The 22,263-nt window shown below is 36.7% G+C and overlaps 1 protein-coding gene across 3 annotated transcripts in view; it reads right to left on the minus strand.

Moving 5' to 3' along the window:
* SLC4A10 (solute carrier family 4 member 10) overlaps positions 1 to 22,263 on the minus strand; it is a 162,266-nt gene that overhangs the window by 81,889 nt on the left and 58,114 nt on the right. For 2 of the 3 annotated variants that reach the window (XM_066322887.1, XM_066322889.1), the window contains exons 2-3: positions 11,950 to 12,031; positions 682 to 828 (exon numbers count right to left, since the gene is read on the minus strand). In XM_066322887.1, coding sequence (XP_066178984.1) covers positions 682 to 828; positions 11,950 to 12,031 — 229 coding nt within the window. Of the gene's footprint in view, positions 1 to 681; positions 829 to 11,949; positions 12,032 to 14,734; positions 14,925 to 22,263 lie in introns of all 3 variants that reach the window. The other variant, XM_066322888.1, reaches the window with a different exon arrangement.

The following is a 22,263-nucleotide window of genomic DNA, read 5'->3' on the forward strand; positions in this document are numbered from 1 at the left end:
AACACTTTCCACAGCCTTGGACATTTCATCACATGCACTTTTTATTTTTGAACAGTACATTATTCTTGTGTTTTGAGACAAAGCTTGACTAATTTATTAATGACCGCCTTCTTGTTTCTCTGTATTGTTTTCTAACTTTGAATTTTGAGAACTTAGATGTTTCATACCAAGTTTGTTTACTGAAAGGTATTTTCCCCTCCTTTTTCTGTAAGTCCACAGTTAGCAGATTCATGTTACGGTGACACATTTACAGTGTCACATTAGGAAAAAGTAAACATAACCTCGATCCCAGTTTGAATCTGATAAAGCACTGCAGCTTCAGTAACATCATTACAAAATTAATTGTAAAGGACCACAACTCTTCAGTGTTTTGGGGCAAATACTCCAGTCTTCCCTGAGGGCAGCTGGGAAAGCTCTTCCCTCCTCAGTGGTGGCTCCAGTCTGTGGGAACACTTCGGAACAGTCCCCCACAGTGCTCATTTGGTGCTAGAAAATACAATACTGACTGCCACTGGCTGCTGCCCTTCAGTGGATTTGTTCAAAGAAACGAATCGCCAGCAGAGGCTCTGGTGGATTCCCCAAAACCCTGCTGCCAATCACGTCCAAGTGATAACAGGACAGAGCACTATCATGATGACGCTCATTATTTTAAGACCTATCCAAAAATAACATTTGTCTTACCAAAAGGAGGAGATTCTCTCCCATCTTCTAATCCTGAATCCCGCTCTCTGTCTCTCTTCCTGTGTTTATGCCCGCGGTGCCGATGGCGTCGGTGGCTTTTCCTTCCACCCAGCGGCACGTGAACCCCAATGAACAATGTTCGATGGCCTGCAGGTAAAAAAAGGTACCTTTGAGAAAAGAGCTACAGCAGCATACCAACAATATAAGTAAATTTAGCAGCATTAATGGTATCATTTTTATGATAATTTTGAAGTTATATATTATCGATTATTTTAATGTTAATAGTCATAACGGTATTGATTTGAATAATGATGATTAAGCATAACAGATTTACAACCCCTTGATACAGGAAGAAGTCCCAGTACTGAAGTCCTTATGATGCAGTGCCAGATTTATTTTTTTCCTTCAAATTTGCATCTTTGTATGTGAACTTTCATTAAAGCCAGACAGGTGTTCTGTTAAATGTCTTCCAAAACAGTAATATAAAGAGACACATGGATCTCTTTGGATTGAACATTTGGTAAAGTTGCTGTTTGCTTTGTGTGTACAAGAACTTTACCAAACTCATTCCTATTTATGAGCCAAACCTTGACAGAATTCTTGTGGGAAATTCACTGAATAAAAAACAAAGAAGAAAAAAAGAAAAAAAAAATCAAAAAACCAATAAAACACTTTGTAAGCAAGAGCACAAAATCCTTATACAACTTCACATGCTCACATCATAAATACATTGCTGGTCTCTTAGGGTGCTTTCATTTCTTCTTTTTTCTCTTTTTAAATACATAAGAAGATACATACATATTGCGTGCCTGCTGCCTTCAAGGCTGACAAATTTTATGTTACTGATCAAGCCCAAAATATTTAGGTCTCTTAGCTATGTGGGCTAACAGGATCAGAGCACAGTAAAGCATTTAGAAGTGTGAGAAAAATGTGCAGAAAGAACCACTAACTAGAGCAAATGGGAAAGGAATCATGACTCACTACAGGCAGGTCTCCTACGTTTACTCAGCAGAAAGACATAGTCCAGATTACTCATCTCAAATAACATTATTTTCTCCTTGAAATGAACGTAACACAGATCATGGATAAATGCTGCTTTGCTGTAATCATTCAGCAGTGTCAATCATCTGAAAAAGGTCAAGAGCACTAAGATAAGGTAGCACGTGATCTCTAATCCCATGGAGACTCCAGAGGAGACAGAAAACACAGCAAGGCAACAGGTGTCACAAAACATCAAAGAAGTTCAACACTGACAGGAACTCTCTCCAGAGGCAGAGCTAAAAAAGCTGAAGAATAGACTCTGGACACAACACTAGTTACTTGCTTAACTTTTATCAATGTAGGGGACTAGAAAGCAGAGTCTGTCCATTTTTGAGAGACTAGTCAGGAGATTTTCTTAAAACAACACCCACAAGTTGAAAAAAAAAATTTTTTTAATTTAATACTTCTTTTTTCTAGCTTATTACATTTAACCCAAGAAATGGTTTAACGGGAACTGCTGGCTTTTGTGTATTTCAAATGTATTGCAGTGAATAGTGGACGACACAAGGAAAAATGCATTAAAAAATAGAATTCATTAAAGAGATACTGAAGGACATGAGTAATGCAGTACTTTACATTTCCTTGTCTCTCTCCTCAAACAGAAGAAAAAGCAAAACAACATTTTGAAAGGAATCTTACCCTTCCTAAGGCTTTAGTAATTTCCAGAGCTGCAAATAGATTGCTTTTTTAATTTAGTAATTTAGTACATTCCTGCTGTTTTGTGATAGAAGTCGGCATGCTTACCCCAGTCTTCTCCCACATCAATGATCAGATTGTACCTGCATCAGGAAATGCTGATTGAGACTCACATTTCAACTAATTTCCAGGGCTGAAACCAGTACTTGAGTCCAGACTGTTCTTTATTCAGTACACTGGGATACAGTGCCAGAACATTGATGTGTGTGTGTGTCTGAATGCCACAGCAATTTTCCTTATACAGACACAATCAGTTCACACTGAAAAAAAAAAAACCCCAAGAATCTGGAAACTGAAATATACATCAGGAAAAAACAAAGTGGATTTTAGACCTTCTTTGTGAACCTACTGAGACCAGCAGAGTCCTACCTAGGCATAATTTCAATAAACACATGGAGCAAGGTAGGTGCTTGTAAAAAGGTTCAGACAAATAAGACAAAAAGAAACTGACAGGGGAAAAGCAATAGTTTTCTACAGAAAAATCATAGAGCAAAAAGAAAAAAATCTGAGAGTTAAGTAATTCTGGTTTATTAAAAGATCACAACTGTGGAGCAAAAAAGAGACCATCTGGGAACAAAAGAGTAATGAATTCTAAATTGCTGACAAAATGACAATGAATGATAGAAGCAGCAAAAAAAAAGAAAGAGGAAATACAAAAGAAATCCAATTACTGTATTACCTTACTTCAAGTAACCTTTTCATGGTAGGTATCATGAACTAGAGCCCAGAATGTAATGTACATTTTGCTGTACAAATTGTCCAAGCCATTATTAAACAAGAGTTTCCAGAGAGCTCTCTAAAATTGCCAAGACTACAAGGTCAAACACAGACAGAGCAGGGCAGATCTCAGGAAAAACTGACTAAAAATTTTAAAAAGAAAGCACATCTCTAATAGAGTGAAGTCAGGATCAACCAGGATATCTGCTATCCAGGATACCCTTACAGATAATAACTGATTGTATATGGGCATTTCTCTCATACATCGTTAACAAGTTTTTTTGTGTCTTTTGTTATTTATTCATCAGGATGCTAACTAAAAATGACTGAATATTGTTCAATATTGTAAAATAATTTTGCTCTGCCATACATTTTCACAGCACTCGGCTCAATTAGATCATAATTTCTCATTCTTTTGGCAAGGCTACAAAGACACTAAAGTACAGAAAATAGTAACAACTGTAGGTTACATCAGGGTACAAACCACTGACATCAGGTACAACCTAACAACCACTCTCACACAGAACTGACTTGTGGTTTAAAAGGTGAACATAACAGATTGCTCTCCCTACCAAATGTGTGCATTTGTTTTCTGTGTTAAAATTGTTTTTGGAAGAATGAGAGGCATTGGGGCAAAAAAATCTGTACTCTTAGCATTCCCCTAGAAAGATCTTAATTCCACTAAATTAAGGCAAACATTTACAAATCCCTTCTCTCCATCTCCATTTTTCCTTGAAATGTCACATCACTCAAATAATTGTAATGGGATTTCCATAAGTACCTACGTCATCAAGCACCATCAATTATAATGGGTTATGTGTTTTCAGAGCTTTAGGAATCCCACCACATTTCTTTCCATTTATTTACTGCATAAGATAGCTAGCTAGGACAAGCTTGGGTCCTAGAAAACAATTCTGGGTTTTAAAGACCCAGAATTCCAGGTTCTGAAAACCATTTCTAAATGTTACTTCAGTCATTCTCAAGAGATGTGCAGAAAATACTTGCTATTCTGAGCCTGGTTTTTCAGATTATCAATTTGCTATTGGGTTCTTAAAATAAATTTAAATGTAAGGAATAATTTCTCTTTTGAAGCACAGCAACCCCAAACAACACTTCTACTTAGATTTTATTCTGAGAAATGTCTTTGCAAGACGTATTCATATTAATAATGTATGTTAATATCTGTCTTTTCTAGGGCAAGGACTTCATACCTCCACAAAATTAAGACACTTACAGCACAATACCTTTTTTTTCTTCAGAAGTTTAGGAGAGATCCTGATTTTTCCATATGCTTATATGCACTTTCATCTGTCTCAAAATTATTTATAATTAACAGGACGCCTTTTAAATGTTATATAATATAATTTGGAATTAATGTAATCCTGTAAAAATTAAAAGGAATGCTTTATAACAAGGATTATTATTTCCTCAATCTTTAAATACTTTAATTCAAGGAGTGTTTTAATGCTTTGAAGGTAAACCATAAGCTTCTTATGCTATAAATGCATACATTTGAACTAACTTTATATTCTGAGTATTGTTCCCCAGCTATGTGTGATTTGATTCAGAATAGTCTTTTATTAAAAAAAATCCTTATACAATTTACTGGTGGATCTGTAGCATTGTCTAAAGGTCATTGCAGAGGAGATCAATTCAGTGCATTCAATTTCTTTAATAAGATTTCACATTGTAAATAATCTTTGTGTATTACTGTACTTGCTCAGTGGGTCTGTTTTTAAAAATTATTTACTTCTAAACCCTAATACTGAAAACACTAATGCATGTGTTCATGTTTTGCTCTCCTAGCAGCACATCTAGAAAAAATCAACATTTGAGTTCAGAGTGTGTTTTTGCAAGAACCAAATCCTAGTCTTTCTACAATAAAACACTACTGATGCTAATGTAAGGTTAATAGAAAAACTCAGGAAGACTAGATAAATCCTATGGCTCACTGATATCTAAACCAACTCTGACTTAAAATTGTAAGATAAATTAAACACAGCATAAACCATGGAGAAGAGACTCTCTCAGCATGGAAATTCTTTCAGGTCTCCATGTTACACCAGGAATATGGAACTCAAGCAGGTACTTAAGAGCTTCTTAGTGAACCAGCCAAGTTGGTGGCAACTGTGTAAAAATTTACTCTCCTGGATCTAAATATCCATGAGCACCAGATGCTCAGGCTACGTGTGCTTGTGCTGCCTTCCACCTGGGACTATCTGAATCTGCCTGAGGCACCTGCTGACACCAAGGCTTTCAGAGCCTGCTCACAGGCATGGAGGGAAGGGGCAGAGAAGGGAACAGATGGGTCTTGAAAAACCTCCAGAAAGAGCAAAGGCAGGCCTCTGTGACCTACTGAGGAAACACACTGCAAAGGCAAGATGCCTTGAGAGAGGGTCCTTTGCCAGGAGTTCAAGCCAAGCCTCAGCTGACTGCTGACCTCAGCAGGACCAGAGGGTTTCTCTCTCCTCTGGAAAACTCAAAGCTTCTCCTCATGCATTGACAGCTAGAGCTGAACCAAATGCAAATTTTCATCCTCTCAAAAATGAACAGTGAGGTAGAGACAGAAAACTGTATGTCCATGTAGGGTTAAAAATTGCCTTTTTCCTTACAGGAAAGAAAGTGATTATGGTGAATTGTGTAGGAGTAGAGAGTACATGACTCATGATTCATTATTGTAGTGCAGCAGGGAGCCAGAGCTGGAGAAAAAGCAGAAAGGACAAAAGCAATCCTTCCTAAATCAACAGTTTACACTGCTGTCTGTGGTTATGGTTTGCCCAAAAGCCCATTTTTCACCTTTTTGCTGTGCCATAATTTGGAGGAAGTGACAAGAAAACCTTCAAAAAATTTTTTAGATTATGTATGTAATTTATATTCTAGAGTAGACGACAACAAAAATCATATAGAAAAGAATAAAAAACAATAATATCCCTTACCCAAGATAACATTAAAGACACATTGAATATGGAGGATTAGTGCATCTCACTGACGTTATTTAAGTTACAGACCTTTTAAAGAGCCTCAATCCTTCACTGCCCTCCCCAAAAAATCTTGCCTTTTAACAAAAGATTTTTCCAGCTTGTAAGTGGGCTAAAAGGTCTTTTTGACTAGCACTTATGTTCCAAATTTCCTACATTACTCCAGAGGAATCCAGAGATGTTGCATGTCTGGTTCTATCACAGAATCAGGACCTTGCCACACAAAAGAAAAAAAGCCAGCAGACATAGAGCTGCTCAGATACACAACTCTTTCCATTGATGGAGAGTGAAGCTGTGGTTATTGGAGGGAAGAATTTGACCTATATTTCTAAATTAGCAACAAGGAAAAAAACAAACAAACAAACAAACAAAAAAAAAAAAAAAAAAAAAAAAAAAAAACACTACCTCAGTACAACTATGTTAAAAAAACGAATGTTTCTGTCTTCTGATGATGCAATTTAGCATCTTTCACCAATAACAGCAAATTGGTCTATGTCAGTTTCATCTGGGATTTCACAAAGTGAAGTATTTGAAAATATTAGTCCTTATAAATACTGAAAATTTTCCTGTCTGTGAAGCTCAGAGGAAATTCAAACCAAAGTCACAAACCAAACCTTATCATCAGCTAAAGACTGTGGTGTTCCACCAACACTGTGGCCCTTGTTTGTTTCCATTGTTTCATTATTCATAATTTCAGAGAGATTTTGTGAACACATTCTTCAGAGTTATTCATGAATCTTCCAGGTGAACCACCTTCCCACAAACACAGAAACTGCTGAGAAGGTACAAGAGACCCATGCTAAAGGATCAAATGAAAAAAGAAAACAAGATCAGAGGCACTACAGGAACATTTGCCTTAGGAAGCACAGACGGTATGTATGTATGTAATACCTGGTAGGCAACAAAATGCAAGAGCCACCTTTCAGGAACAGACTAAACCAAATCATTCTCCAACTCTGCTTCCACAGCTTTTATTGTTCCCATGTAAGTGCAGCAAACATTGCTGCAAGGAGCATGAGTGAGGTCAGAGTGGATGTCAGCATGAGATGAGATGAGATGAGCAGGGTACCCAAGGGAAGCACAGGCAAAGAAGCTTGGAGCAGGGGATCTGTACTGACATGGTAACAAATTATTTGCAGTAGGCTGTAGCATCCTGGGAGCCAAAGGGAAGGGAAATCTTGGTTGACGCTCCTGTCTAACCAAGCAGAGCCAGTGTCTTGTGTCTGCATTGAGGCACAGGTGAATCAAGGCCAGGTTAATAAAATTTATATTCTTTCAGTCCTATGAGCCGCTAGGTCCTATTAATTTTGAGGTAAATAATGTCAGTAGCAGATAGGTGTACTATGATGTTATTTCTAAAAAAAACATCCAGTCTCTGAGAATAAAAGGCTACTTAAAAAACCACAGCCACTCTACATTTCTACTAAGTAATACTACATGGAGATTAGCATCTAATCTCAATGACGTTTTTCATATATTAACCCTAACAGTATATAATCAAAATTTCATTAAAATAATTTTTAAATTATGTCAGAAGCTAGAACAAACCTAAAAAGAAAAAATAACTAAAATTACTATTTTCAAAAAAAACAATTAAATACTCTGGAATTTCACCTCTTTTGCTTAGCAGGATATCTACTACCAGAATTATCCTTCATGCAGGTTGTTAATTACAAAATATGCCTACAAAATTTTAAAATAACTTTTGGGTTATTAATTTTAAAGCCTCAGCTTCTGCATCAATCTGTGTTGTGCTAGTATATTTATACTCTAGTTAAGCTTGAAGGTTTTTGTGACTTTCAGTAAGCAATCCACGCAATCTGAATTTTGTCAAAAGTGTCAGGAGGCATATTCTGATGTACTGCGATGCATTTACTGGATACGGTGTCCTCAGAGATATGAAACACAGCAAACTTGATTTCCCCTGAGGCAAATTTCCCCATGCCACTTAGTCAGATTAAATGAATGAACTATGAAAAGCTTAACCAAAATCTTGACTTCTCTGAATCAAGGATCATTTGGTATTTTTTTCCCACAGAGCCAGAATTCATCCCTGATTCATGCTTGGATCTTCACCTAACAATCTGATCTCTATCTATCTCCCTGTTGAACCTGCTTTTCAATCCAGACCACAGAAAATAACTACAGCAGTTCTGAAATACTCTCACAAAAATCCTCGATCTGCAGCTGACCACCTCTGGCAAGGTCAGCCATGGAACAGTCACACTCCCTCTCAGCTAACACAGTGGGCATAAGGAAAAGACCTTGGCCAGAGTGTATTTAATGATGACCCCCTTGCATATCTACATAGTCCAAAAGACTCAGCATGTGACCTGAGAGCATCTGAGATCTCCAGCACAGAGCAATCCAAGTGGTTTGGACCTATGAATTAACAGTAGGTATATCCATTTGATCAGAATACTGTTCTTACTGACCATGTATTGAAGCAATGCATGGTCATTAAGAACAGGTAAGAACAGGTTTCTGTTCCTGTGTCAGCTAGCCAGGGACAACCCCATGGAATAAGCTGAGGGTAACTGCTGATGTGCACATCTGTCCATGAAAACTCGTCCAGCTGCCCTCAGTACAGGTACATCTACAACCTGTCCTTTTGCAATTACTTGAGCATCCAGAATCAGTGGCCAATTCCCATCTAGGAATTCCACCACTGATAAAAATGACAGTTTATTTATTTCAGCAGGATTTTTGTCTGGTGACACATTGAAAGATAACATGCAAAACAGGTGATTAAAACCAGGGAAGATAATCTTCTTTTTTGCTTTTAGAAATGCTTTCTCAGTCCCTCCATTAATGCAACAGTCAGACAAATGACATATTCAATATTAGTGACTGATCCTGACCTTACAGCTCACAAAAAAATTAATTACATGGAAAAATAATTCATGCTGAAAATCTGAATTCCAAAGCTCTGCAAACAATTCACCTCTGAAGCACTACAAAACTTAAATAAAAAGGTACAATTTGAAGTACTTACTGCAAGTATCATCACTGGCACTAAGATCAGCACCACATCTCTTCTGTTCCCATAAGTACTGCAGTTCCTGTCCTATGTTCCCAAACTTTTACTATACTGCTCAGGGAAAGAAAACACTGATTTAGAGAGAATGAGGCAAAAATCTATTCTTGTGTCTGTTCTTCGAGGCAGGATTAATCACCACATCTTCATGCTTTCAACAAAAAATGTACTTGCAGTATACTTGCACAAGGACTGCCTAAAATACGCAAGTCCAAATATTTGCTAGGCTTTGAAATTTCAGATGGAAATTTTAGTACACATTTAAATCAGTATTTCTGAAGTTCAAATGTTGACAGTGTAAAATTAAAAAAAAAAAAGACTAAATACTTACAATTATAAGATTTAATAAGAAGAATTTGACTACTGATGATCAGATTTAAACCTGTAGTTCTTCATACGAATTGCAATTTTTGAAATGTTGCTGACATGGTGCCATTAAAACTTACACCCTGGCAAAGCTAGTCTTCCCTAGAATACCCAGCAACTAGCTATTTACATTTTTAAAATATAAACCCAATTAAATGTCTGTCAAAAAGCTGATTACATAATATATATTAATAGTCTGATAATAATATTTTTCTAAGGTATGCAATTAGCACCTGATTATTTAATTTCATATTTCATAGTTGTTATGTCATTAGGAAAAAGGTACATTTTTCACCAGAACCCAACACAATGTACAGTGAATGAGACAGACATTTGTGAGTCACATTCACTGTTTCCAGGGGGAGAAGTGCCTATATGTACTGCAAAATAAATGGACATGCTTTTAACAGCAAATGGATATTAAAATCTGCAATTTCTTCAAAATTTATTATGTCACTTAGTATTTTTGAAGGTAGTGATTATTTTGTATTTAAAGACAAACTGATCTGAACTTAGAGTGGGCATGAATTTTTTTCTGAGAAAGCTAACTGCATTATGAAGGATTGATTCTACACTGAAAAATCATTTTCTTAGAACATTATGAAACAACAAGATTTTATTTTTAATAAAAGCAGATTTATTTGCTCACTGCAGAATTTTTCAATATTCTAAATTTAATTCAATTTAAATTGATGGAAAGATTGTGGGAGTGTCATTGCCATGTTCCATTTTCTATTGATAACATCCTAAGAGCAGATCTTTGAAATAGTATTTTCACTGATATTTCACAGGAGCAACCCTACACATACAGGATGGTAGGGAAAAAATAATTAAATACAGTTCTTAAATTATGTTCCATGTAGTCACATGTGGAACATCACAGTAATTCTGACAACCTTTATGCTTGAGTCTACTCATGTGACTGAGCTTAAAGATGTCATTCCCCAGAAAGCTGTCCATTTTCAAAATGCCACCTTACCATCAGCAATAAAATGACTCAGTAAAGGACATTTTTGTGGGCAGACTCACCCCACAAAAGCTCCTTGAGTCAGTACCACGGAGAAAGGGAGACAGGGAGCTCCCACTCTTTTATTGGGTGTTTCTCTAAGGACACCAGATACCGTGGTTCCTCTTTAATCAAGGATGTGATCAAGAGACTGAAAACCACAGATGAAATTCAAAATAGGAGGTTTTGTGCCTAAGCCCAAAACTGTCACTGCCAGTGTGACCCACTGGTACTCTTACCCCTGGAGACATAAAAACTCTAAATGCCACCCTGGAACATCTTACCTGAGATCTATCCTTGCACACACCCAGACTTCTCCCAGACTGAGCACAGAGCTATCTACATCATGCATGTCCCACTGCACAACAGCTAACATCCTTCTGGGAAAGACAACCTCACACAGACACAGCCAGGCCTCTCTCAAATGCAGCTACATCTGCTTTTTGAGGGAGGCACTGCTGAAGGAAGCAATAACAGAGAGTTGCTGCATAACATTGGTATTTCAATACCAATTTCAATTTCATCACTATGGCCAACATAGATCAGAGAACAAAGCATTCATACAGACAGAGACAAAAAAGAAAAAAATATTATGGAGTAATCAATGGCAGGCATTTAGAAAGCTCAAGTTCCTGCACAGATGGAGATACTTTGCTTTAGACCTGAAGCAGGGAACTTTTCAGATATAGCATGTTGATCTTAGTATGTCTTTCAGGCTAGCTCATGTGGATCTGTGTGACAAAGACAGGAACCTCCATGTTGCACTACAAGAAGCTCACAAAATCAGCCAGTTCTAGTCTCAGGAAAGGGACATCATATGCGCAACAAAAACTCATTTTCATCATGACTATGACTTGGGGCTCACACAACTCAATACAAGAGTTTAAGTACAGTAGTAACCAAAGTTTGGGATACACTAAACAAGCAGAAATTTAACTGACTCATTAGACCAATATCTAATTAGTTCTCAAAATTTCTCACTTTCTTCTTCATGTTCAAGTTAGGTGGTTTCTGCAGTGGATATCAGCAAATATGTATCCAGTCTCTGACACTCCAGAAGCCTTTTGTTCAGCTGAAGATGTGGTTAGGCAACTATATGAGGATTGTAATGCAAATGTAGAAGCCTTTATAGGTACTAAATCAGCACTCCTGCTTGCATTTGCATATTTGAAAGCTTAAAAGACTTCTCTAAAGTCACACGTGCATATTCACAGGACTTGACCTTAGATCACTAATAACTAGTAAACTCCTTCCACCATCATCTGTTTCTGAACACTGTTATGAGAAAACAGTATTTTTTTATAAAATAAATTACTACATTCTACTCTCCTGTCTCTTTGCATCCCTGCTCAAATCAATAATTCACCTATTGGAATTACATTTCAGAAGAAAGTGACAACATAAAGCACAGAAAAATCATCCCTCACCTTCTAGATCTTCCTTTTCAAAATGTGTCTTGAGAATGGAGCGAGTTCCACCTCTATCCACAATAGCCTCTTCATCATTTCTCTACAAAACAGAAAAAAAGTACAGATAAGCTACTTTTCATTTGAAAACTATTGGCAAGATTGTACAGTACTATATAAAACAAAGATGTTTTTAATATTAATTATTAACTTTACCTACTCAAGAACAAAAAGGGGTTTAAGAATTTATTTATTAAATCTATTTCTTATGCATCAGTTTTTACTGAGGTATGATTACAGCTAACTTTGACATGCAAAACTTCTGGTAAAACCTGCAAGATGATGAGTAAACACTGGTTACCAGAAACCAAGAAAAACCTGAACCAATACAACAGTGAAAGGGACAAGAGAAGAAATGTCTGATCAAGGCAGCTTTATTCTCATATACCTTAAGAAAGGGGTTGCACATGTGTTTTTGTCTTTAGACCAGGATCTTGAGCTACATGCTGAATTCCCTAATTATTATTACTAAGACACCTTATACTTTGGCAAACTATACAATACTCAGTGACAATATGGTAAGAAATAAAACTAGCACCATGAAAACAACTGGCTTCACTTACTGGTGAATTGCAAAGCCTTTGCTTTTCTTTACAAACACCAAGCCGAATTTAGTATAAAGGCAGGCAGCACACACTAATAGGCAGAAAAAATAAAGCTATTCTTCCTCAGGAACATATATTTCATGTTTAATTTTACCCTCATGCATTTTAACTGTACTCTCTACTGCACTGTAAATGTAGCACGGGATCAATTAGTGTATTGTACTCAGGCGAGGTAAGGTACAGAAATTAGTGATTTGGTCATTTCTGACATGAACAAAAGAAAACCAACTCATTTCCCTGAACAGAAAAATCTTTTGAGAGTTCAGCAACAAGACACTAGATGCTATGCTAAAATGAGTACTTGGTTCATTATGAGTTTGACATCCCTTGTGAAAAAAATCCAGCTGCTAAATGCAGTCTATATTTCACAACATGGGTGATTTCCATTAAATTATTATGAAAAATGATGAATTATACAAAAGTATCGATTAATATATTTACTTGTTATTAGTAGAGGGGTTTTAGTAAGTGGTATTACAACTAGAACTACTTGATTTCAATATGTAAAATTGGTATCTTAATGGCAGTGTGAAGCAAGGAGATTTAAATACCAGTGTTACATGATAAATATACATCTATGTATAGAACACAACAGAATGTAATAAGAAATTAAAGTCTTTGAACACCTCTCCTTAAAGATCATGTTCTCCAGGCAAAAATATTCACTTATATCTGTGTGTGGTGCATTCTGGATGTGAGCTTTTGTTTCAGGCTCCTTTCTTTTTTAAAAATAACTGTCATGCTGTAGCTATCTTACATAGAAAAATCCTACGAATGTGTCAGCACCAAGCATCTGGGCTGTTAAAGAAAGAAAGGCCAAGTGTTAAAATGTCTCTATTAGAGCTTTCCCACAGATAATAATACATAACTAAGATATGACAATAAAAAATGGGCTTCTATTGAAACTGTTTTGTCTTTTAATAATTTAGAATTAGCTAATAACCCATTAAGATGTAGCAGGAAAATATAACTTTGCACAAACCAATTGATCATTTTACTAAAATGAATCCATTATTTTAAAGCAGTGAGATATAACAATGCCATGCCCCAGAGTGAGTGATTAGGCAGGATGTCAAAGGCCAAGTACTAGAGCCATATCATAAATAATACTATTTTAGAACACGACATTCACATCATAAAGGAAGCAGTATTAGGAAAAATTTACAGTGGGGAATATACTAAATTGCTGGACAGTTTAAAGCTTTTACAGATTATCTAAGTAAATTAAATACAAATTAATTCATTAATATTTATCAAAATATGCTCATACACTTTGACTTCTCCTTTCCCATGTGTTCAATTTACAGCTTCTGGCAGCCTTTTATTTCTCTGCCTCCTCTTCCTGTAATATCACAGCAAGTCTCAGCCCTGCCTCATTCTCAGAAGTGGGTTTATTCCATTAATATTACAGGGAAAAACAGCTTAATTGGGAGTACTGTGTTGCTAGCAATTCACTTGTCAAACTCTGAGCAAAGTCCAATTAAACAGGCCTTGCACTGAACATGCTGACTTCCCAGGGAGCAGCATGAAAGCCACCAGTACACGAGCTATACTGCATCTTCTCCAAGTCATTTCTGTGATTCTTGTCCTGCCCCCTTGGAGGAGGGGAGAGGTGAGACAAAGGTTCACTTTTAGTTTAGTGCTTAAACTCACTGGGTGGTGGGGACTACTGCAATACAAGTAAAAACAGATCCCACTCCACTTTCCCGTGGATGAATAGAGACTGGAAACCTCATTTCAATTAGTAATGCTCTGCTTTTTATTACAATTTCAGGAAAACTAGGAACTTATTATTTTTAAGTGTGAAATAAATGAGAGTTTAAAACCAAATGTATAGGCAAGGCTAACCGTAATGCAGAAGACAGAATTCATGCTAACTAAACTCCACACTAACATCCTCAAAGCCATGAATCCACTGCAATTTGGCCCATCAGTTTCAGCAGGTTCAGAATAAGGCATGAAAACTAAATGCTCTTCATTGCCATGACACAATTCTGTCAGAATTTTACCACTTCTTCCTTTTACCCCATTTGAAGATTATGAAGGTACAAAAGTTTACATAGGGCACAAATCTGCAAGGACTGGAGTAGTGAAACAGACAAACTGCAGCAGTCTGCAAACAAATGTGTGGACACACTGACCATGTGCAAGTCCTTGGAACTGTCCATTATTGCAATGAGTTGCTTGCTGAGTCCAGTGAACACTGTGGTCTACTGCTTAAAGCACGGAAGAGGGATCCAGGAAGTCCCCGAGTGCTAATCCTGGATCTGCCACTGACTTGCTGTGTAGCCTTGGAAAAGTCACTTAATCTCTGTGCCTCAGCTTCCCCATCTGTAAAATAGGGATAATAACACTTACTCATCTACCTTCCTCACTGGGCTGCTCTGTGCCAAAATATATTTTCACACAGCATTTCAGAGCTGAAAGGCACGACAGAATTGCCAAGTCATTCAATTAAAGAAATTTTACCCAGATAGATAATGATAGGAAATAACAAACTGATAAAAAACATTAAGGCATAAACCTTCTTTTTTTTACACCAAACCAATGCATATTAATACCTTGCAAAAATTTTACATTGCACAACTTCGATAAAGATACATAAGAATAAATGTACTCGGTGTTTTTCTCCCATCCAAATTTAAGAGCAATGTTGAAGAAGCCAGTGGAATTATATTTCACTGAAGCTATAATCAGAGTGCAATAAGCTTGTCATAAACATTCTTACATTTCACTCTCCTTTTCATAATATTTGTTAATATCTTACAGTTTTACATAGCCATCACACAATAGTTGATCTAAAATTTATTTCCCTACAGTAATAAAGTACTAGCAAACACACAGTAGAAGAAATAATGTATCTGAGATAAAATAGCAAGAAAAAGCCAAAGCTTTTTACATGGAAACCACAAGATCCTTAGAGACTAGGGCCCAGTAACTCTACTCAGTCCATGACTTTTTTCATCTCTTAGATTTTTCAAATGAATGCTGGAATGACCTTCACCATGCAGCAGCAGCAGGTGCACGTATTTCACAGAAAAAAAACCTATTTAATGAAAGTATTATAAATACAGTTGTTACTATACTTGTCTCTTCATACTACAGGTTCAAACACACTGGCAAGTACAGAGAAGCAGGCAGTAGAGTCATCTTCTGCATGCTTTAATTGCAACCACATAGGACTGAAAATATGTATTTGAACAAAATAAAAGGAAATAAACCACCTAGAAACACATTACTTTTTGGTAAGTAGTCACAAAGGGAGAAGGTCACCATGAGTCCTGGAGTATGGATTTTCAACCCTTAGACAAACAACCTGCTTATCAGAGTACAACATGAGATTACAGTGGCTGCCAGGAATTTTAAGTGAATTACTTAGAAGGAATAAAAAGGCCCATGACTTAGAAAGCAAAACCAAATGCCTTAAATGTCCTTTCCACACATGTATTGATAAAGCTCACCAGCCAGGATATTCCAATAAACGTCAGGATATTCAAATATAAAAATTACCTCCTGGAAAGCTTCCCAAAGTGACCCTCATTAGCTATGATACAGCCCTAACTACAACCTATAACAGGTTGCAAAGGGGTTGATCCTTAACCCACCACTTCCTAGAAGTGTGCACTGCCCTTCTACATCTCAGAACAACTTACCTGATGAAAAAATACACTTTTAGAAAAGCTGAGAAGCATCATTTTGTGTCAGGTATTTTTGTGTCTTTTAGTTACAGCTCTTAGACACTGCCTATGCTTTAATCACATTGTAGATAACTGGGTGGAGAGAAAAAGGAAATTAACTACTTTCAAAGGTGGATCTGTACAAAGACACATGACACACTTCTTTAAATATGTATGTGCTAACGTAAACACATACTCTTCAGTACGTTTCTAGATGATGGAATCAGGACATATTCCACATCTTCTGGATGACAACAAGGAAGACTGAAGTCCAGGCAACATATTTGATTTGAAGTTATCTATATAGGTATTATATGTATTTACTACAAGGAGAAAATCAGTATGTTCTCTTAAAAGACACTGTTGCATACATCATAAAAAACTACTTGGATACAAGGCAAACTTTTACTAAAGATCATCTGTGTTGATCACTACAGTAAATTAAATATTAGGATAACAATAAATATACATAGGGAACAGGAAATTAGGACATCAGGGAAGTATTCAACACTTGCAAAGAGTATGTCTTACTGTCTTTCCCCTTGGTAGGTGGACTGATCCACTAGTATGATATCTGCACCTAATATATGTTGAGCGAACAAGTAAAAATGGATAACACAGAAATTTTCATTTTAAATAGAAAACTACTTTTTTTTTGATCCTTCTTTTTATCTAATTTTCTTCCTACTTGGCTAGTTTTATTTTTTGTCCTAGTATTTGTTCAGTGTCTTTAATAAACTGGATGATTGTTTGCCTTTGAAATACAATGCAAAAACCAGCTAAGAAGAGTATTAATGTTCCACTTTTTTTTTTTCACAGTTTTTAAGCCACTCAGTCAAATCCTCTCCCTTTTTAATTACATTCTTAATATACTCACAGCATAAATCATACCAACATAAGCAAAAAGAATCTTTTTATAGCATCTATCTTTCTCTAAAATATATAAGAGCAGAAGCCATTTTGATTTTTCACACACTAGAAATTGTGCATATGACACACCTGCTGACTCATAAGGAAAATAATCATGGTATTATTTGCTTCTCCATATAAGCCCCTTATTGATGATTAGACAACCTACATAATTCTGAAATGCCATCTGGAACTCAGGAACACCTGTCAGCATAAAACATGAAATACTGCCTTCCTATAAATGATAGAAAGCTGTAATGTTGTGCTGGTTTTGGCTGGGGTAGAGTTAACTTTCTGCCCAGTGGCTGGTAGGGGGCTGTGTTTGGGTTTGTGCTGCCCACGGGGTTGATAATGCAGAGATGGTTTGTTATTGCTGAGCAGGGCTTACCCTGAGCCAAGGCCCTTTGAGCTCCTTGTACAGCCACACTGGAGAGAGAGGGGGCTGGGGGTGCCTGGGGGACACAGCTGGGACAGGTGACCCCAGCTGACCAAAGGGACATTCCAGACCACCTGACATCGTGTCCAGTATATGGGGAAAGTGGGAAAGAAGGAGGAAAGGGGGAGGACATCTGGAGTGCCAGTGTTTGTCTCCCCAAGTCACCGTGACCTGTGATGGGGCCCTGCCCTCCCAGAGATGGCTGAACACCTGCCTGCCCACGGGAAGCAGGGAATGAATTCCTGGGTTTGTTTTGCTTGTGTGGGTGGCTTTTGCTTTCCCTATTAAACTGCCTCTACATCAATCCATGAGTTCTCTCACTTTTACCCTTCTGGTTTTCTCCCCCATCTCAGTGGTGTGGGAGTGAGCAAGCAGCTGTGTGGGGCTTGACTGCTGGCTGGGGTGAAACCATGACAAACATAACTATTTCATTTATTTTTATATTATCAAAAATTACATATGTTTAAAAGATGGAACTCTAACACGTTCATTTTGGTTTATACATATTATCATAAGGTTAGTGTTATAAAACTTGTGTATTTACCTTTCCAAGGCCCATAATGAAATACTAAACATTTTTGCAGACACCACACACAATTACTTCTCAGTTCCAACATTACTGTTTTGTCTTGTATTCATTTTACAGATCTACACAGCATTTGTATTTTTAAGGTCATTTTGGTTGAGTTCAGATAACATTTCATAAAGATGGTATTACTCAAGATATGGAACACTAAGTTATTTGAACTCAAAGCTACCATGTGCATATTGGAAATATTTTGTTAAGACAATTAACCTAAATGGCCAAAAAAGCTTTTAGATGTAGATGCCTGCCTCCCTGTTGTAGGAGGAAAATCACTGGTGACTGCCATGTTCAGTCTTGTCCTTTAAACTGTCCTTGAGCAGACAGGCTCACAGGAAACTGATTTAATGCACAGTGTGTATGCCCACAATTTAGATGCTACAATTCTTTTCTCTTTCTGAAGACAAGCACACAGGGTTTAAAGAAAAACTACCTTTTTTATTATTATCACATTTAATTGCTTATAGTAATATAACCATATTTAGCAATCTTCTGAGGTGGAAAGTACAGTGAATTTTATCTTTCGGATGAAATATAATTGCTTTTCCATTCCACTAGCTACATTATATCATTCTTTTTCCCCTCTATCTACTTATTAAAAAAGACCCATCAAAACACATTTATAATGCAATAAGGTCTTTTCTGTAAGGTCTGAAGGATCATTTTTTTAAGTGTCCCTTTAATGGTATTGCTTTTATGGCAGCTTTCTGGAGTAATCACTACTGGTTAACATAAAGCACAGCTTTTCTTTTGGTCAGCTCTGCTCCACATAGTTCAGGCTATGCAACAAAGTAAAAAGCAATTAGTTTTCACCCCAGATTTGCATCTTCCCCAGGGCTGCATGTCATATGCATAAAAGCAGCCTTCTCTGTCTTCTTTTTTTCCTTTTCTATTTTTATAGCAAAAGCCAAGATAATGTTTAGCATGACTCAATAATGAAATTTCATGTTCTGCAATGCTGCTAAAAATTGCACTAATCAGCACTGGCTTCAAAGAACTGATTCGCTACTGGCCTGAAACTGAACACATATTTAATGTTATAATGCAATTTCTGTAACATACAAACATAGAGAATCATTTCAGACATTAACTCTAAGCACAAAGCATTGTTATAAATAAAACAAAACTCAGGCAGGAAAAAAAAAAAGCAGTTTCACACAGACCTAAATCTCAGTAATACTTGTAATTCCTGTGATTATCTGCATTGAAGCATCCTGTGCTTGTTATATATCATTATGGACAATATACCAGCAATAAACTGACATATAAATGAATGTTCCCAAAAATGTTTTCTTCATATTTGCTATGGAATCTTCTTTCTTAGAAAAGCCATTTTAGGTAGCAACAATACATTCCTTCCATTTGCAAGGCAAACATGATACACTCTTTATCTGTTCTCCATACATCTATCCAACTGAAGACAACATTTCTATTTGAAAAGATTACACAAAAAATCAAGGCAGAATAGTAGCTTAATTTGTTGCAATGGCCAGCTGCCCCACTTTGTCTGCCTAACAGGATGGGGGTATGAGGGGATGGGGACCACTGCAATAGAACGCAGACCAAAAACCTCCCCCCCTTAAAATGCTTGATAAACCTGTTAGAGCACTGGATATAATAATCAAATAATGACCTGTTAAATTCTTTGTGAATTCTGGTACCTGTTTTAAAGCACCTATAATCAACTGCAGCTGAGCTTATCATATTTTGTATGTCTTGGAGTAAAATTATCAGAACTGCCTAAGTGATGCAAATACCTTACAAAACCTGAACAAGGCACTTAGGTTATTGTGTTTCTTTGAATATTTTCAGCAATGCTGAGAGTCTCAAAACTTCTGCCTTTCCTTCTATCCTATCACTTCTGCCAGATTTGCAAGCTAATCTTTATTCAACTGCTAGTTTCAGCCAGATGTCTGAATAAATAAAAGACAGTACTCCTCACTGCTATGTAGATGTAGAAATAGGGTAATATCTGTATGACTGAGATTTTATTCCTTTTACTTAATATTTTTTACTACACCGTGAAATACTTAGAAGTTCTAGAGGGGAGAACAGCATAAATGGTTATGTTCTCCTCTGCTCTTATTGTTTCAATGTCTTATGTCATTCTAGTGCTGTCCTTGAAATCCTCTTTTCTCACTTCATAGCAATGGCTATGTCAACTACTACAGAGAAGTCTAACAGCAAGAAAATGGATGTGAAGACTTTATCCAAAGCCCAAATGAGATATAATTTTAGCTTTTCCGGCCTCTCTCATGCCAGGAGAGGACAGATCCAGGATAACAGCCCTATTTAGGTGCAGTTAGAATCTGAACATGCAAACTTTAGCCCACTGTACAATAGGATTTTAGGGGAAAAGTATGTACTTGCTGGTTTCTTAATCAGCACGAAGATGTATTTGGTTTTAAGTTGGATATTCTTAGTGGGAACATTTAAGGGGCCTCCTTTCAGCCTCAGAAATTATTATGCATTTTCAGATTTTTTTTACCTCAAAATAGGGTCAGGGAGAGGAATCATAGAAGACAGTCTTCTTGAGGCAGTTACTCATGTGTAAATAGCAAGTGCAAAGAAGAAAAAGGGTCATGACCAACTTAGCAGAATCCATTTTGACAACAACTACAACACAGGAGAGAGGAGTTTTTCTCTTCCTTGACAGCCAGCCACAAAAATTATACTGTATGGCAATTGCATCTTTTAGATGCAAATATATGCCAACACATTTCAAAATCACCCTTTTTTGACATCATAAGCCAGCAAGATCAATAATAAACTAAATCACTCCCTCTGAAACACCAATATAATGTTCAGCAATTCTTCTGCTTCTCGAACCACTTTCAACTGTATTTGACAAAGACTTTCTTCAAACAGAGTACAAGGATTAATGAAGGCAGCAGGAAGGTTTCTCATGCTGACCTTCCACAGAAGTTTACTAGCCAGGACATTGTTGTCCTTCTAGCAGTGGATGTAGCCTGGCTGAACCAAACTAACTGAAGAGTTAAAAAATAGTATGGCCATTTTGTATTCATTTTCAGGAAAAAAATTAGCATCCAGTGCCATAAAAATTTTTGTTACAAGCCCAAAGATTAAAGGGGATTCCTTGTGATCCTTCAGGATTGACTTCTATATGACCTATTGTCTTCCAGAAGAGAAAAGAAATTCGTGTTTGGTTTGTTTGACTTTTTTTAAACTGAAACTGATAAATAGCATCCTTGAATAAAACTTACAGGTCTTCCTGATCAAAACGTATAAAGTCAAATGTAGGGTTTAGTCTAAAGAGTTCCAATGTCATCTATATTTTCAGGGAGTAACTTCCGCAGAAAATCTAGAACTGATGACCCAGTATTTCTGCTGTCCAAAGATTTGGGTTGAACTGTGTGATTTTGTTGTCATGAGTGAATTTTTTATCAAGGCAACTGTAATTGATGTGACTAAAAAACACAGATCTGTATCACCAAGAAATGTTCTGCTGCATGCAAATGAACAGCTGCCACCATGGAAATGAAGGGACCTTTTGCACTGTCTATACAGTCCAAGCATAGGAAAGAAGAAACTTTTCATCTCATAGTAAGACAATGATATTCTGATTATCTTTGGTCTCCCTCTTCATCTGTCTAAGATAATCAGTAAGTCATGGTGACCAGGAAGGGTAATGCTAGAGAAAAGAGTTAGGAGCTCCTCTGTTCACAAGAAGATTAAAAAAAAAATTAAATCCTCCAAGCCACTTACAATTCTATCAGCTATCTGAAAGCTCAGGTGGTCTAGTAAATTCACACAGTCATTAAGAAAAACAGGGAAAGCCACAGAAGCAGTTAGGACAGGGAAGGGAAAGGCAGAAGTGAAATAATGAAATTGGTAATGTATTCTGAGAAATAACAGGACAAATAAACAGATTTCAATTGCTAAGTCACTTGTGCATCATTTCTGCCCAGGCAACAAAACTCTGCACTGTAAGGAAATTTTTCAGATTGAAGACTCATTAAAAATATATTGGGAAAATTATCATGACAGTGCATTACATAAGGAGAAATTTGTACACCTTACGACTTTAGCACCAGACATATAGTC

The sequence above is a fragment of the Sylvia atricapilla genome, chromosome 7, assembly GCF_009819655.1.
Source record: "Sylvia atricapilla isolate bSylAtr1 chromosome 7, bSylAtr1.pri, whole genome shotgun sequence".
Classification (NCBI taxonomy): domain Eukaryota; kingdom Metazoa; phylum Chordata; class Aves; order Passeriformes; family Sylviidae; genus Sylvia; species Sylvia atricapilla.